The following is an 18,401-nucleotide window of genomic DNA, read 5'->3' as shown; positions in this document are numbered from 1 at the left end:
TTTTTTTTTGAGACGGAGTCTTGCTCTGTCACCCAGGCTGGAGTGCAGTGGCCAGATCTCGGCTCACTGCAAGCTCCGCCTCCCGGGTTCACGCCATTCTCCTGCCTCAGCCTCCCGAGTAGCTGGGACTACAGGCACCCGCCACCTCGCCCGGCTAGTTTTTTTGTAATTTTTAGTAGAGACGGGGTTTCACCGTGTTCGCCAGGATGGTCTTGATCTCCTGACCTTGTGATCCGCCCGTCTCGGCCTCCCAAAGTGCTGGGATTACAGGCTTGAGCCACCGCGCCCGGCCCAGATGTTCTTGATCATCTCAGAAGTGTCTTTTTACAGTTGGTTTGTTTGAATAAGGATTCAGGTGAAGTCCATGCATTGCCTTTGGCTGTTAGGTATCTCTTGTAATAATCCCCTATTTATTATTTTCATTTTGTTGATTTGTTGACGAAACAGGCATTCGAGCTGTAAGCTATTCTTTAGAAGAAATTGAACTCCTTTCTAACTGCTTTCTTCCGTGTGTGTGTGTGTGTGTATGTGTGTATGTGTGTGTATTTAAAACAATCTATCTTTATCCTTGGTGGTAACCAATCTTTACAACTGAAATAAATAGTAAATAGTTTCTTGCCATCCGTTCACCCACATCACTGTTGTTTCATACCTCCTTTTCACAAATCCTAGCATAGGGTCTCTCACCGGATAGGCATTATCTTGTTTATTGAATGAAGAAAGAAACAGACGCAAGGTGATTTGTCCATGTAAGTGGGATTTAGTTATATGGGAATATTTATGGAAGGCAAGCTATTACTTTGTTTCTCTTTAGTTTGGATCTTTTTTGTCTCATAGGGAGATGAAAGATAAATTTGTGTTTTATCTTATTTCCATCTACTAGAAAATAAACTCCCAAAGGGTAGGGTTCTTTCTGTTGCCTTTGCCCTCTGATGTTTCTCAAAGACCTAGAATAGTGCTTGGCACAGAGTAGGTGCCCAGTAAATGTGTTGAATTGGGTGATCCAACAAAAATAAATGCCATAATGAAAATATCCTGGCTGGGCATGGTGGCTTAGGCATGTAACCCTAGTGCTTTGGAAGGCCAATACAGGAGGATCACTTGAGCTCAGGAGTTTGAGACTAGCCTGGGCAACATAGTGAGATCTTGTCTCTACAAAAAAATTTAAAAAGAAAAATTATCCAGGGGTAGTGTTGTATGCCTGTAGTCACAGCTACTTGAGAGGCTGAGACAAGAGGATTGCTTGAGCCTAGGAGTTCCAGGTTACAGTGAGCTATGATTGTACCACTGCACTCTAGCCTCGGCAACAGAGGGAGACTTTATGTTGAAAAGACAGAGAAAAAAAATGTCCCAGCAACTGAGCATAGGGTATGACTTCAGGAGTATCTATTTTTGTTCAGTATATATTTATTTAGTATACAGTCTGATCCCTGCTCTAAGGTTAGGATAATTCTGAGTGTCTCCAGGATCCCACAGTTAGCAATCGTGCTTAGACACAATTAGCAACCTTGATGCTCTGAATTGTGTGTGTGTGTGTGTGTGTGTGTGTGTTGGGGAGTGTGCAAAATAGATTTGGAACCCATAGTTTCCTTAGATAAGAGTAGGTCTTCTGAGCCCTACTTAAACAAAGAATATGGATTTAAATCTGTTGTCCGTCAGCTTCTAGGTAGAATTAAAAAAAAAATGTACTGATGGTAATTGGGGTGAGGAATTTTTAAAAAGAGGTACTGATGTCTGGAGCCATACCTTAAAAGGATTTCTTAGAAATGGATTGAGTTTTTGGGTTGGAGAAACATAGAGCAAAGTTAGGCAGTACTTTTGTCACTTTGAGACTTTCTTTGTTCCTGTGCCTTGAAATAGAAACTCAGGTTCTATGTAATATCACTTCTCTAGTCCATTGTTTTTTAAGTGATGATTCTTGCTTTCTCTTCTAGAGCTAAAGTTGCAGACAAGATCCAGTTGATCAATAATATGCTGGACAAAGTCAACGAGATGATTATTGGTGGCGGAATGGCTTTTACCTTCCTTAAGGTGCTCAACAACATGGAGGTAGGAAACCAATGCCAAGTGGATGTGAAATAGCTCTCCATGATAATAGCAGGTTATATAAATGTAAAAAGAAAACAATCTTTTAACATGAGCCCTGTAAACTCCCATTTTTATTTATTTTGGCAAGTCTTTTGTCTTTGCATTGTTCCTTTATACTGTATTGTGTCTGGTTCCTGTCTGCTTTGTGAGGCAGTCTTGTTCTTAGTATAGATGCTGACCTCCATCATTTTGGCTGCCCTATGTAGATTGGCACTTCTCTGTTTGATGAAGAGGGAGCCAAGATTGTCAAAGACCTAATGTCCAAAGCTGAGAAGAATGGTGTGAAGATTACCTTGCCTGTTGACTTTGTCACTGCTGACAAGTTTGATGAGAATGCCAAGACTGGCCAAGCCACTGTGGCTTCTGGCATACCTGCTGGCTGGATGGTGAGTCACTTGAGTGGGTTGGTAGTGTGAGTGAATAGAAACTTTGTGGTATCAATCATTCATTGATTCAGCCAATCAACAAGCATTTTAAAACAATCTCTATCAATCTCTATAGGAGATCTCTGCCAGAGAGGGCTCTGAATGTTGCAGTGAGTCCCTCATTATGGAAGAATCCATGGGAGAAAAGCAGTGCTATTGGATTACTGGCCTTCAGTAATGTGTTGCAAAACCTTTTTTTTTTTTTGAGTCGGAGTCTCACTGTGTCACCAGGCTGGAGTGCAATGGCACGATCTCAGCTCACTGCAACCTCTGCCTCCCAGGTTCAAGCAATTCTCCTGCCTCACCCTCCCCAGTAGCTGGGAGGTGTGCACCACCATGCCCAGCTAATTTTTGTATTTTTCGTAGAGACGGGGTTCCACCATGTTGGTCAGGATGATCTTGATCTCTTGATCTCATGATCCACCCGCTTCAGCCTCCCAAAGTGCTGGGATTACAGGCGTGAGCCACTGTGCCTGGCCCATTTTTAGTTTTATCTGTTTTTTCTTCATCTGTTTAATGTGTATTAAGTACTTACTATGTGCTGAAGATAGTGTCATGTACTTTCAAGGTTTGGGTTGTTTTGGATTATGTTGCTATCTAGAAAGCTATATAAGAAAACTTTCTCATATGAAAAAATTAATAAGTATACTGATTACAATCAGGGAGAAATGTAAGTGTATATTAAAGACTAATATAGTTGATTTTCGGGTGCTCTAAATATCATTTTGATTGCTGTGTAAAATTATATCATGTTTTTACCATGCTAGTTTGCTTATTTTTCTTTTGTCAGGCATTCATGTATTATTTAGTTCAGTGTTCCTCAAAGTGTGTTCCTAAGACCAGCAGTATCAGTATCATTTTTGGAACTTGTTAAAAATGCAAGTTCTTGGGCCCCACCCCAGACCTACTGAATCAGGAACTGGGGGTGGGTCCCAACAGTCTGTGTTTGAATAAGCCCTCCTGGTGATTCTCATGCGTAGCAAAGTTTGAGTACTACTGATCTAGTTCACTGTCATTCTCAACACTATTGACATCTGTTTTTTTGTGGGGGACTGTTGAATTGTAAGGTTGTTGAAAGCATCCTTGGCCACTAGATGCCAGTAGCACCCTCCCAAGTTGCAACAACACCACTATCTCTAGACATTGCCACATGCCTATCTATTGTGAAGGGGCAGAACTGACCCTGGTTGAGAACCATTGATCTAGTCTTCACTAACATAAATAGTGTGGCTAAGAATGTCTTTATTAAATAACTTTTGAGGTTTTCCTTTAGTCTTGATCTTCCATACAGCAGAATTTTTTAGTACAAAGGGCATGAACAGGTTTATAATTTTAAAGACTGAAGGGGGTACCATTTGGTTCTAGAAGAAACTTTGATGTGCAGCCCTGAGTTCTGTTCTTGGTGGAGGTGGTGTTTAAGTAGCTTTTCTTGATAGCTCATCTTCTCTCACCTCTACCCCTCAGGGTTTGGACTGTGGTCCTGAAAGCAGCAAGAAGTATGCTGAGGCTGTCACTCGGGCTAAGCAGATTGTGTGGAATGGTCCTGTGGGGGTATTTGAATGGGAAGCTTTTGCCCAGGGAACCAAAGCCCTCATGGATGAGGTGGTGAAAGCCACTTCTAGGGGCTGCATCACCATCATAGGTAAGTGGTACTATACAAAGCTACTACCAGTATAAGCTGGCAGAATTCTGATCAGAGGAAGGTGGAATGGAGAACTTCTGTGTCTCTTTATTCTGGATAAATCTTAAGAACTAAACAGGTAGATAATTTACAGAGAAGCCTCTTGGTAAGATAGAGTTGGGGTTTATCAGCTACCTTTTGGATTGGAGAGCACACTGCCTTACAGTTTTGGTGCCAATCCGTTTTTTTTCTTTTCTTTTCTCTCTCTTCCCTTTTTACCTGGCTTTCATTCAACAGGTGGTGGAGACACTGCCACTTGCTGTGCCAAATGGAACACGGAGGATAAAGTCAGCCATGTGAGCACTGGGGGTGGTGCCAGTTTGGAGCTCCTGGAAGGTGAGGTTCTTCTGTTTTTTGACTTGTTTGGGAGAAGGGCGGGACTGTGTAGTGAGAGGTGGGTAGAATGGAGTGGAGAAAGTTAGTAGGTAGTGTTGTCATTAGCAGTCATTACTAGCTGGGCAGTACAGAGGAACTTCAGATAAAGCTTCTGGCATCCGCTGAGGCGGGGAGGGACAGATAGAAATTTGTTCTGAGAGTTATGGTCTAGTAGACCTGGAATCCAAAATGTAAAAGTTGGCCAACTCCTGGCCATATATCCTAAAAAAGAGCTGGCATGTTATTGGGAGGATAAAGTGGGGGAGATCTGGCTTACTGGGCACTATAGTAATGTTGTCTGTGTATGTGTGCTCTCTCAAAAACAGGTAAAGTCCTTCCTGGGGTGGATGCTCTCAGCAATATTTAGTACTTTCCTGCCTTTTAGTTCCTGTGCACAGCCCCTAAGTCAACTTAGCATTTTCTGCAACTCCACTTAGCATTAGCTAAAACCTTCCATGTCAAGGTTCAGCTAGTGGCCAAGAGATGCAGTGCCAGGAACCCTTAAACAGTTGCACAGCATCTCAGCTCATCTTTATTGCACCCTGGATTTGCCTACATTCTTCAAGATCCCATTTGAATTTCTTAGTGACTAAACATTGTGCATTCTAGAGTGCATATATTTATATTTTGCCTGTTAAAACCAAGTGAGCTGTGTTAGCTTAGTTCTCTTTTGATGTAGGCTATTATGATTAGCTTTGTCACTGTTTCACTACTCAGCATGGAAACAAGATGAAATTCCATTTGTAGGTAGGGAGACAAAATTGATAATCCATTAAATAAACAATAAAAGTGTCCACTGAAACCGTGATTTATTTTTTCCTGTCATACTTTGTTAGGAAGGGTGAGAATAGAAACTTGAGGAACGGATCAGATATCTACATTGCTGAATGCGAGAAGTGGGGCAGCAGCAGTGGAGAGATGAGACAATTAGATAAATGTCTTTTCTTTATCAAGGTCCTACTTTATGGCAGACATTGTGCTAGTGCTTTTATTCCAACTTTTATGTCTATCAGTTACACATGATCATAATTTAAAAAGTCAAGGCTTGTAACAAAAAAGCCCCAGCCCATTCCTCCCATTCAAGATTCCCACTCCCCAGAGGTGACCACTTTCAACTCTTGAGTTTTTCAGGTATATACCTCCATGTTTCTAAGTAATATGCTTATATTGTTCACTTATTTTTTAAAATTTTTTAAAGAAATCTATCTTTCATACCATGGAGGAAGGCTGTTTCACATATATTTCTATTTCTTCATTCTCAGTATAGTTTTGTCACAATTATAGATTAGATCAAAAGTCTTCATACCTAATACTCACAGCTGAGCTATGTAGTATGCATGATTGAATTTACTTATGTAACTTTTATTGTCTTTGGCGTTAACACTGTTTAAAAAAATTTTCTTTTTCTGTGTATACCCATCAGTGATTCATTCCCAAATCTTCCAGAAGTGTGTCTCAATATATTAAAACATATTGAATAATCCTTGTTAGAGTTATCCCTGCAGGAGTCCTTGGTGCTCCTTTTCCAATTTGTACTTGATGCCCTCTAAGTAAGCTGTACAGCTAGCTATTGCTCTGGGATTTCCTGTAACCTTCTTGGGGATTCCTTTTACCTCCTGTGTTAGACTCCTGTTTTCTGGATTCCCCCTTTTCCCTCTTTCTTGGTCTACTTTTTGTAGAACACAAGACTCTACTAGCTTCCTGAGAAAGGGTGCCTGGGAGGCAAGATCTCTAAGACTTTGTAAATCTGAAAATATCTTTATTCGACCCGTATGCTTGATTCCTAGTTTGGCTATATATAGAATTTTAGCTTGAGTATCACTTTTTGAGACTCGAAGCCACTGTTTCATTGTCACTGTTGAGAATCTAATGGCCATTCGGATTCTTTCATCATCTTTATAATTTTACCTTCCTATCTCTTTCCTGTCCTTTTAATGGAGTCTTGGGAGAGAGCAAAGGTAAACGTGATTTGAAAAAGCCATGTCTGACCAGAAATTCTGTGCTGGCAAGATATATATTTCACCTTTAGGGACAAAGAAATAGTTAAACTTTTGGACAGGACCACAGAGCTACTGAGTAACGGCAGGGATTCAAGTCCAGGTTTGTCTGGTTCCAGTGGCTGTTGCTTTTCCAATGTGCCTCCCTCCCTGACATGATGCTTCTAGACTATTTTGTTTAACCCTGGATAGAATAGCAAAAGAAAATTTTGATGGTTGCTCTGAACAAAACAAATTTGAAAGCTCAAGTTTTTTCTTACTTCATTTGTATTTTAGTTAATACTGTACCCATATTTGTAGTTAATTTTAAATTGCACCATGTTTCTGCATACCTCTAAGGGTACTCAGGAATTCTAGTCCAATTTTTTTGACTTTTTTTCCTACTGATTACCTTTCCTCCAACATTTAAAAAATTATTTCAAATGGAACTGAAAGAAGCATAAACTCCCATAAACCCAGCAGCTAGACTCTACAGTTGCCAACATTATCTGTCCAACAATCTCCGACTGTACCTTTTAAGTACTTTCTACTGGACTGTTTCCAGGATCACCCCCCATTTATTTGGGTTGTTAACCTAAAGAACGAATGGGGGAAACTCCAGTCGTAAACAACTTGTCAGGCAAATATATTTGAGTTCCTGCTATGTGCTTAAAGACATGATAGAGGGAATATAAGATAGCATTTATGTTCCGAAGGAATTTTTAACCTAGCCAAAGAAGATAGTAGATAACTTATGTGCATATAAGCTAGAACAGCATAAGGGGCGGGGCATGGTGGCTTATGCCTGTAATCCCAGGACTTTGGGAGGCCGAGGCGGGCAGATCACCTGAGGTCAGGAGTTTGGGACCAGTCTGGCTAACATGGTGAAAACCCGTTTCTACCAAAAATACAAAAATTAGCCGGGCGTGGTGGCGAGTACCTGTAGTCCCAGCTATTGGGAAGGCTGAGGCAGGAGAATCACTTGAACCCGGGAGGTGGAGGTTGCAGTAAGCCGAGATCACACTACTGCACTCCTGCCTGGGTGACAGAGCGAGACTGCCTCATAACAAAAACCCCACAAAACAGTATAAGGATGTGCTTTCTAATTTGGAATTATGAATTATTGGTAAAATATTGCAAAGGTATATGCTTTTAAGTTGTAAATTCACCTTTAACCCTAGACTATATATATGTATGTGTTTATATGCAGGAAAAAAAAAATAATCCCCATGTCGTAAGTGAACAAATTGGTTCTTTAGCTCAGCGTTTTCCTGTTTTCTTCTTCATTTCCAAAATTTCCCTCAAGCACAGGGGTTTACACATGATCAAAAAGGAGTATACAATGAAGACACCTTGCTCATTCCCCTACCTACCAGTTTCCCTCCCCAGAAGCAACCTCTGGAAGACCAGTTTCCTTTAATCTAAGGCTACTTAATATACATAAAGAGGCTGGGCGCGGTAGCTTACGCCTGTAATCCCAACACTTTGGGAGGCCGAGGTGGGTGGGTCACGAGGTCAGGAGATCGAGACCATCCTGGCTAACATGGTGAAACTCCGTCTCTAAAAATACAAAAAATTAGCCGGGCGTGATGGTGGGCGCCCGTAGTGGCAGCTACTCGGGAGACTGAGGCAGGAGAATGACGTGAACCCGGGAGGCAGAGATTGCAGTGAGCCGAGATGGGCCACTGCACTCCAGCCTGGGCGACTGAGTGAGGCTGCATAAAGAGCATACCATGTGTGTATATCTGTATATAAATATATTAAAATGTAAATGGTGGCATACCTGCTCTTCTGTAGTTCTGATGTTTTCTTTCCTGCCTCTTGAGTATTCCCTGTCACCTTGGATCCCTTAGACCATAGTGTGCATCATATCTTTCATTCTCCCCCTGCCCCATGCTGGCTATATTCCTATATTCATACTTAGATTATAGACACTTGTTTGCTACCCATAAAAGGAAGAACTAGAGGTAACAGTGTCCTCACCCCATTTACCATCAGCACATATTTTTAAAAAATTCCACCTAGAAGCTGAAGGACAACAGATTTAAACGCATATTCTTTTACTCATTTTCAATTTGCTTCACTATGATGTGTCACATGCTGATTCCAGATAAAAGCAAGTGATTTTCTGATATATAATTAACTATTAAACAAGTCTTAATGGCTTTTGGCCATCAGAATTACTGGGCTTTGTTATCTCCCTTGAATCCTTTAAGTAAAAAATGAAAGAGCACTGATAAGCTCAAATTTTTATTAATAACCTTGGAACAAATACAATAATTCCTTATAATCATATAGTATTTTACAATTTTGAAAGAATTTTCACATATACCAATTGAACCCTCACAACAGCCCTGTGAGGTAGGCAGGGTAGGTGTTACTTTCCTACTACTAGTGAGGAGAACAAGGCTAAGAGGTGAAGTAAGGTCACACAGTTGGTAAATGATGGAACTAGGACTAGAACCTAGGCCTCCTGACTTGCTGCCTCCCTGAGAACATTCAAGTAATAATATCCTATGCTATACAATGAATATTTATCTCCTATGATGTTGATCAGGTCTGTTTTTATACATTTTACCTGTTTTTATATTACCTTTCCCTAATATCGAAAACACTAAAACTGATGAGACATTTCTTCTCTGTTATTGGACTTTTTCCTAGATATATCAAGCATTATCCTAAGATGAAACTTCTGTTTTGAGGATCCTTGGCTATAAATTCTAAATTATGATACGAACACATTTATTTTACAAAATTCTACAAAAGTACATTGAACTTAAGAAAAACAAAACAGGTGTGTTTATATTTGCAAAAGCTTTGCCATCTTTCCCAATATGACTGTGTAAATGGAAAACAGGGTAAAGTGTTCAGCAACATTACAGTATTATTGGGAAACCTATGCAGAGTGCACATAAATCCAAGTCACATCACACTAATTTCCTTGTGGGCCTTATAGAGGATGGAGAACCATCAGCGTCTTACTTTCAGGTTTGATCCCGTCTTATATGTGACATCCTCATGTCAACAAGCTAAAAAACCGATCTGAATTATACCAATGGGGGGCTCAAGCAGCAGTGATCAAAACATAATATGTATGTGGTAAAAAGGAACACTTGTTCTTCAGTGGTTTTGCCTAGGTCCAGTGTAATTACTTATCAAAACATGTTTTAAGCTACAGCATCTCTTGTTAAATTTAGAAATGTGAAACATGTAGTTATCAACTTGGAATACAAGACTAAAACTGAATGTAACCCAAAACTACCTGTCAAGCACAGTAAAGCTTAACAGGCATAAAAACTAAGGTGTAAAACCCAACTGCTCTGATAAGAAGAGTGAAAACCAGCAAATGCAAACCATCAGGTTAAAGTGAATCACAAAACATTAGGCATGTAGAGCATGTTTTAAAAATAGGAAAATGACACTGAGCTGTATTACCAGGAATGGTATTTTTAAAATTCCAGGTATGGCCTTTTACATTTAACAGCAATGGAGAGAAACAAGCCTATGGGGGAAGTGCAGAAAATGAATGGGATCCAGAAAAGGAGTTGAGTTTGGGAGTTAAGGAAGGCAAAGAAACAGATACATTCAAAATGGATTTAGAATCTCTCCTCTAAATCCACCCTTTCCAAAAAATGTTTCCTAAATTGAGAGATTTGGTAAAAAAATAAGCTAGTGACAGTAACTATATTACCTTATAAAATAAAGTAGTATTTAAATGTAGATCAGAAATTATGCTGTTAAAGATAAATCTGCTGACCAGGCTGTAGAACCTGAAACTTAAGTGCTGCTATCAGTGATAGAAGGCAGAAAAGTGTCTCAAAAGCAGAACTGCCATACTAGGACTCAACATTAATGAAACTATTAAGAAACAAGTACTTAACTGTTTGTAATTGAAGCCTAATGATAAACACATTTGTATGTTTACTAAAGAGATCTAAAAGTTTGATGAAAAATACTGCAGCTACGTTTCAGTCTTAAGATAAAACGAGAAGATCTAGAATATTCTAGTTCAGTATACTGAGTTCAAAACCAACTTTCCTTTTGAAATGCATCTAGACTAGACTATATTCCTTACATAATATCATTGTCATCATCCTCTTCATGCTTTCTCTTCAGCGGGTTTGCTTCATTGGCCGTGTTCTGTGACGAAACCATGTTGGTGGTAATAAGAATATTTTTGGGCCCAATCATTGAAGGATTAATCAGAACATTTTGAACTGCAGTTGTTGCAGGAACTGTAAACAGAGAAGAAAGCCCCCCCAAACCAAGCTATGAATTACCCAGAATCCAAAACATGGTAAAAAGTATACAACAAAGCTGAATGTAATTCTAATACCAATTTCAACAGCATGAAGTGCAACTATACCATAGAAGAAACACAGGTATTTATACTGCAATGAGTTGAATTTTAAAAAATCTTTATTTTTAATTGGCAAATAATAATTGTATATTTATTTATTGTTAAATTATTAATTTTTTTTTGAGACAGTATCTCGCTCTGTCGTCCAAGCTGGCGTGATCTTGGCTCACTGCAACCTCTGCCTCCTGAGTTCAAGTGATTCTCATGCCCCGGGTTCCCAAGTAGCTGGGATTTTAGGCATGTGCCATCATACCTGGCTAATTTTTTTTTTTTTTTTTTTTTTTTTTTTTTGAGACGGAGTCTCGCTCTGTCACCCAGGCTGGAGTGCAGTGGCGTGATCTCAGCTCACTGCAAGCTCCGCCTCCCGGGTTCACGCCATTCTCCTGCCTCAGCCTCCCGAGTAGCTGGGACTACAGGCGCCCGCCGCCACGCCCGGCTAAGTTTTTGTATTTTTAGTAGAGACGGGGTTTCACCGTGTTAGCCAGGATGGTCTCGATCTCCTGACCTCGTGATCCGCCCGTCTCGGCCTCCCAAAGTGCTGGGATTACAGGCTTGAGCCACCGCGCCCGGCCAATTTTTGTATTTTCAGTAGAGACAGGGTTTCACCATGTTGGCCAGGCTGGTCTCAAACTCCTGGCCTGAAGTGATCCTCCTGCCTCAGTCTCCCAAAGTGCTGGGATTACAGGTGTGAGCCATCACACCCTGCCAATAATTGTGTATATTTATGGCATATAATGTGATATTCTGATCTATGTATAGATAAAGATTAAATCAAACATACCTAGTACAAGGTTGAAGAAGTTCTGTCGTATTTTAACAACCTAGAATTTCAATTTAGTCATGGGAAACTGCACTGGACTCATCATGCAACATACTACATAAAGGCCTATGTTCAAGGCCAGGAATCACTTCCCTAATAGGTCAGTATTTTACGTAAGTTATTTATTGTGTGCAGTTAAGTTTCAGAAGATGTAAAATCTAAACATACTTATTAGTAAACTGTGCTATGACAGAATTCTACTTATTCCAGCCGTGTGTGTCTCTGTCTGTGTGTGTGTGTATCCTATGAACTAAAGGTACAGTTTCATTTGAATTTACATTTATGTTCTGGATTGCATACACATATTCATCATTAAGTTTTGTCGCTTTCTTGAGCTTTTACCTTAACTGCTTTTCCTTGAAGATGCCTTAGATTTGTGGATCCTGTTTAGTTCATGGTGTTCTTTGAAAATCTGATGAACACACTGACTACTCTTTTCCTCCTCCCCAAAACATTACATATATAGTAGTCCCCTGTTATCTGCAGTTTCAGCTACTTGTGTTCAACTGTGATCCAAAAATAGATGAGTACAGTACAGTAAGATACTTCGAGAGAGATCACATTCACATATATTTGATTACAGTATGTTGTTGTAATTGTTCTTTTTTTATTATTGTTAATTTCTTGCTGTGCCTAATTTATAAATTAAACCTCATAATTCAGAAAGTTTATAAATTGAACTTTAAAGGTTGTAAATTTAACGGGGGGTCTTGGAACATAATCCCTCAAGATAAGGGGGGAGACTCTGTAAAATTTCACAGAATTTTAGAGGGCTCATAAGTCCCTCTGAAGAACCCTGATTTGCAGCATTACTGCCACCTTCCTGTTGGGATATTAAAACAATTTACCTCTTGCTATAGGAACACAAATGGTTCTACAATTTCAAATTATTCACAAATTCTGTTCCCTACCCCCGATCACATTACCTGGTTTCACAGGTGTGGACTGAGAAGGTGGAATCTGCACCGTAAATCTTTGGCTTGTCACTGACATTGGAGTTGCAACTTTATTTGGGACAGACACTGTTTGTGGGGTTGCTGTAGTTACAATAAACAGACCATGTTTGTTAGGTGATTTATACAGATTTATATTCTACACTCAGCTTACCGCAAACTATCTTCAAAGCAAAGGAAACTAATAAAAGGTAAGGAAAAAGTCATTAAAAATAAGAGCAAAAGAACCTTAAAAAATTTACAAGCTTGCTTAGATGTTACAAAATTCAGTTTAGAATAGTGGTAAAGAATGCTGGCTCTGTAGCCTACCTGCTTGAGTTTGAATTCAGGCTCTCACCTACTAGCTGAGTGTCCCTGGGCAAGTTATTTAAATTTTTGTGCCTCAGTTTTCTCCTCTGTAAAATGGGGGATAATATCACCTATTTCATATAATTCTTGTGAAAATTAAGTAAAACTAATCCCTGTAAAACTCTTCAAACAGCATCTGTTACATAGTAAGCACTGAGGTTTAGCTGGATGAAGACATAAAGATGAGAGTTTAACCTACCAGAATAAAGACCCAGGTTTTCTATTTATTACCTTAGTTGGCACTTTTCATCTTGGTTGCTTGCTGAGAATCAGAAGATGTCATCTATGCCCATGAAACTAAAGCAGAGATCAAATATACCCCTTGAGGTCTCCAGGTGGGCCCAGAAAATTTATTCCCTTTCTGTGTTCGGATACTTCTTAAGCAGAAAAATATCTTGGAGATAACCTAGTCTAAACCCCCAATCATCTAAATTCTACCCATTATTCCAAGGTACAACTCAAATACTACCCCGTTTTATAAAACTTTCCTTAATTTTCTCAGTTAAATGTCTTATATTCTGCCTCTGAAGTTCCCTTAATGTCATAGGAGTCATAATAATAATATCTTATCTCACTGACTAGATTACAAGCTTGGTTAACATTTTTCATCCTTGTGAGCACACGGCTCTTTTACCTTGCTCCTAATAGCTACTCAACAAATGTTTGCTTAATTAATGTATTTTGCAAGACTCGAAGACTTAATATATATACTGACATCATTGCTCTCTCAAAAAATACATTTATGGAAATGTATCCATTTCCAATTTTTCATTTGGGGATGCAGGCTATCCAATACATCCCTTCCCCCTGGAACCAGCAGCCTATCCAGAGATAGAGTTGCTGAGGACACTACAATTATCATTTCTAGAGAAAAAGGTGCAGAAAGTCTAAGGGAAGAAAGCTCAAAGGTACCGAGAAATCTGGGTTTTACTGCTTTCTCTCCCAAACACAGAAGGTGAGACCTTCCTCTAAAATATCTCCATCCCTAAGTAAGTTTTCCCATGTATTAAGGATCAGTCCAAAGAATTTGGTGAAGTGTAATGAAGCAATGTAAGTATTTTATTTTATAAAGAAAAAAGAAAATTCACAGTAGGTGAATGTTTTCTTGGCCTAAGGATTGTTAATACGTTTAAGCAGGTATGGAGTTCAGGCTTTAAAACTGAACACATTAGACTGTAGATGGAGCCTCCCCAAATTGAACAGAGTAAATATTCAGGTCTTAAGGTCTATATAAATCATTTTTTTTTTTTTGAGACAGAGTCTTACTCTGTCGCCCAAGCTGGAGTGCAGTGGCATGACCTCCGCTCACTGTAACCTCTGCCTCTTGGGTTCAAGTGATTCTCATTCCTCAGCCTCCCGAGTAGCTGGGATTACAGGCACCCCTCACCATGCCCGGCTAATTTTTGTATTTTTAGTAGAGACGGGGTTTCACCATGTTGGCCAGGCTGGTCTTGAACTCCTGACCTCAAGTGATAGGCCTGCCTCGGCCTCCCAAAGTGCTAGGTTTACAGGCATGAGCCACCGCACCTGGCCAACTCATTTTAATTTTTTTTAAAGTTTAAAACTTGCATCTTTAGGCCTGGCGTGGTGGTTAGTATTAAAAACAGTTTTTTTTCTTTGAGATCCTTAAGATTTTTGTACATCTTAATCTTCTACTGTATTCTCTTATCAATTTATTTGGAAATTTAAATTTCTAATAAGCAATCTACTGCCATAAGTGTGTGTGTGGCACCTTATAGAAGGCACAAAGTACACAGCTAAGAGTAAACTCCTGTTTTTGGTATCAGAGTTTATACCACCAACAGTGGGGGCAATGTCCAATTTTATACTCATTTGAGATCAGACGTTCCTTGTGGCTTTCTCATTTTGAAAGCCAGTAACATGTATGTTTATAGTTTTATTAGAGGATGAGTAAAATTATTAATAGTAACACATACACAAGAATTTCTGATTCACTTTTTGACTTGCATTATAGTTCAAAACCAAGTGCTCAGGCACTGCTTTACCAGCCAGAAATGCCATTGTCTCCTCTCACTTACCTATAGTAGGAGTAGTAGGTTTGCTACTAACAGCACCAACACTTAATCGTGGAACTAGTCTCCCTTGGTTAGGTCCCTAGGGGATTTAAAAAGCAAATTAATGTTAAGATGTGACACCTAACTTTACCAGGAATGAAATCAGGATTGCTGATGTAAATGATCATGGATAATCCATGGCAAGAAAGTCCTGTTTTTGTTCTCTCAGTGTTCTAAATCCAACATTTAATCTGGGGTTTGCATAAACATATATACATGTCTTTATATAAAAATAGATATGAATACATATATAATCTTATGCAGTATTAAAGTTTAAGATAGAGTCTTATTTGAATGGGGATAACAGCTAACTACTTTGTGATTTGTAATCTTAACTAGTCAATTTCTTAACCCAAAAAAGAATAAAACTCTTATAGTGGAACTTCAGAAAACAAAGGCAGCCTATTACAGGGAGAACTTTTTCAGTGGTGGGAGAGCTTTAGGTCATATTTCAGAAAGCTGGCCCAATTCCTGATGGTATCATTCCCTCTGTTATTAGGCCTCACTAAAAAACTAAGATATAGTGGAAAGATTGGGAGTTATGAGGCTTGGAATCAGTCCTAGCTTTGCTACCAACTTCACAAATGAGTTCAGGCCCCGCTTCCTGATGTGAAAAATGACTGTTGAATTAGATGAGCACTAAAGGTCCATCTAGCTCAAAAAATTTTTAAAATTAAAAAAATTCTAGTAAGTTATCTTAACCTTTAATCTACTATACTAGCTACAGGAATTTGCTTTTCACAAAGTCCCCTATCATATTCCACTTTTTTAAAAAAGAAAAGTTGACTAAAATTTCTTACCTTTTTAATTAAGGACTTCAGCCTATAGTTTGGAGCTGTTAAGCAGTATCTATCAGGTGGCAGTCTAGGTCCTGCATATGGCTTAATCAGTGGCAAAGGGGTTTGATTTTTCTGCCTTGCGATATCCAGTAAAAACTTAAAAAAAAAATCCTTATTAGAACTACAGTTTAAAAAATTTTAGGTAAAAATAACTTCAAATCCAAGTTTGCTCACATCTCTTGGGGGAGGAGAGGTAAAAGATTGGTCAGCACGACACTGGATTGCCAGTCTCACATCATCTGCATCAACGTTAGGTTTCTTAGCATGGCTCGAATAAATTTTTGCATCATCCAGAATTGTAGTCACATAACCTTTAAGAAAAAAACAATCTTTTCTTAAACATATGAAGACAGCTTAATATTTATGGCTACTTAAAAAGTTTCCACTAATTTGTAGACAGTTTATAAATTTTGTGGTTTTTTGTAGAGACAGGGTCTCATTATGTTGCCCAGGCATAACTCAAACTCCTGGCCTCCCGCCTCAGCCTCCCGAAGTGCTGAGATTACAGGTGTAAGCTACTGTGCCCAGCCTAAATGCTGATTTTAATAGGTAATTGTCCTGTCTATATGATCAGTTTTAAACAGATATCACAGTATGAATACTACTGTCCCCTAGCATGAACTCCTTTTTAGTTCTTTAGGCTGAATTCTACGATACTGTTAACATAATTTGGTTCTTACAAGGCTGGGCGCGGTGGCTTACGCCTGTAATCCCAGCACTTTGGGAGGCCAAGATGGGCGGATCACTTGAGTCAGTAGTTCGAGGCCTGCCTGGGCAATATGGCGAAACTCCCTTTCTACTGAAAATACAAAACTTAGCCGGGCATGGTGGCAAGTGCCTGTAGTCCCAGCTCAGGAGGTTGAGGCATGAGAATCGCTTGAACCCAGGAGGCGGAGGCTGCAGTGAGCCGAGATCCCGCCACTGCCCTCCAGCCTGGGCAACAGTGAGTCCCTGTCTCAAAAAAGAAAAGAAAAGAAAATGTTCTTACAATAAAAATATCTTTTCTAGTTCACAAGTTAGGCAAGTTTTTGGTGTTTCATTAACTTACGGAAAGCAAATTCCAACATTTGATTTATAACCCTTGGTTCATACTCTGTGATTCCCATATCCTTCAGGATCTGTGCCATCACCTGTGGATTCAAATAAAAACGCCAGATGCAGAATTTGGTACTGGAAATCAAGGCTGGATAGAAGGGTAGTATTTATATTTATGATACAAGGTTCCCCTTCTTTGGGCTCCAAAGTCCTACTCACCCTTGCCCTCCCAAGTGAGTCAGTGATCACACCAAATCGCATAGTATGCTTTTGCAGAAAACTTTTATTTTTATTTTTTGGCGGGGTTGGGGGCGGGGTGGGGGGGGCAAAGAGAAGACAAGTTGGCTTCCCCAGCAGAGGTAGGGATAGCTCCAGCTGGTTGTCATTTTTGGCTGTGGCGGCGGGATAAGCTAGCATCAGAACCCTGGACGCAGAGTCAGGGCTGGCAGATAGGTAGAGACGAGGGGGCGGCAGGGGCCCGAAGCCCAGGACACAAAGCTGGGCAGCCGTTCCGCAAGCTCCGCTGGACCACGACCCTCTGGCAGAGCTTGGCCCGAGCGGCGAGATAGGGGCCCGGGGGCATCCCCATCACCCTCTCCTCCTGACGACCCTGACCAGACTGAAACGAGCGTGCGAGCCGCTCCCTCAGGCCCTCAGCGTGGCCCTGCCTCGCAGGTCCCTGGCTGCACCTGGCTTCGCGCTCCGCCGCTCATCCTTCCCACTTACCAAGGCATCTCTCGGAGCGTTCTTGGGAGGCGCCATCTTGCCCGACTCCATATTATCCAGCCACTCGTCATCGGAGGACAGAGGAGAGAGAGAGGAGCTCGCGGGCTCCTCGCTCAGGCTCCACCCCTGCGGGGAGAGGGAGGAGGGAAGCGGAAGGCGGGGTTACGTGCCAGCCGCAGGGGGGCGGGAGTTTCAGCAAGACGCTGGCCAGGGGAAGAGACGCGCTCGGGCGCCGGAGCTCAGGATTGGAAGAAGCAGGTAATCCTTCCCCGTGGAGCCTGCTGGGGGCTAAAAGAAGTAGAGGAGCCGAGAAGCTCGACTCCCCAGAGTTGTTCTCCGGCAAAGGGCACCAAATGGGCCAGCCTCACCTTTGCGGGGGTCCCTCCTCACACCTCCATGGCTACCACCTTGGCCCCTTTCGGCTTCCCGAAATTCCAGACCCAGTCAATGTTAGGGCTGCTTGGTCCAACACAGTTGGACTCGTTACATTTGAATGTCACATCACCAACGAATACATTTTTAGTATAAGTATATCCCAGATTTGCACAGGCCATACTTATGCTACGAAATAATTGTTCTGATGTTCATATTTAACCGGGTGTCCCGGATTTTTATTAGCTAAATCTGGCAATCCTACCCAATAGCTTGCTGTCCACGCAGGATTTTCGTTAGCCCTTGTCACACTCAAAGCCCTACCGTG

General features: G+C 40.6%; 2 protein-coding genes across 3 annotated transcripts in view; one reads left to right on the top strand and one right to left on the bottom strand.

Annotated features, from left to right (window-relative positions):
* The window catches only part of PGK1 (phosphoglycerate kinase 1), a 23,030-nt gene extending 17,653 nt beyond the window's left edge, over positions 1–5,377 (top strand). For both annotated transcript variants that reach the window (XM_025371612.1, XM_025371611.1), the window contains exons 7-11: positions 1,935–2,049; positions 2,295–2,474; positions 3,978–4,155; positions 4,432–4,530; positions 4,896–5,377. In XM_025371612.1, coding sequence (XP_025227397.1) covers positions 1,935–2,049; positions 2,295–2,474; positions 3,978–4,155; positions 4,432–4,530; positions 4,896–4,936 — 613 coding nt within the window. In that variant the 3' untranslated portion in view covers positions 4,937–5,377. The remainder of the gene's footprint in view (positions 1–1,934; positions 2,050–2,294; positions 2,475–3,977; positions 4,156–4,431; positions 4,531–4,895) is intronic.
* Positions 5,378–8,782: 3,405 nt separating this feature from the next.
* TAF9B (TATA-box binding protein associated factor 9b) lies at positions 8,783–17,847 on the bottom strand. Its single transcript, XM_025371613.1, has 7 exons — positions 17,702–17,847; positions 16,989–17,070; positions 16,115–16,251; positions 15,902–16,036; positions 15,066–15,141; positions 12,652–12,762; positions 8,783–10,780 (listed from the first exon to the last, which is right to left on the bottom strand). Exons 1-7 carry the CDS (start codon positions 17,750–17,752, stop codon positions 10,617–10,619), a joined length of 756 nt encoding a protein of 251 aa, XP_025227398.1. The 5' UTR covers positions 17,753–17,847; the 3' UTR covers positions 8,783–10,616.
* Between the last annotated feature and the right edge of the window lie 554 nt (positions 17,848–18,401).

This window comes from Theropithecus gelada, chromosome X (genome assembly GCF_003255815.1).
Source record: "Theropithecus gelada isolate Dixy chromosome X, Tgel_1.0, whole genome shotgun sequence".
Classification (NCBI taxonomy): Eukaryota; Metazoa; Chordata; class Mammalia; order Primates; family Cercopithecidae; genus Theropithecus; species Theropithecus gelada.
This window is presented reverse-complemented; position numbering and strand designations above follow the sequence as displayed.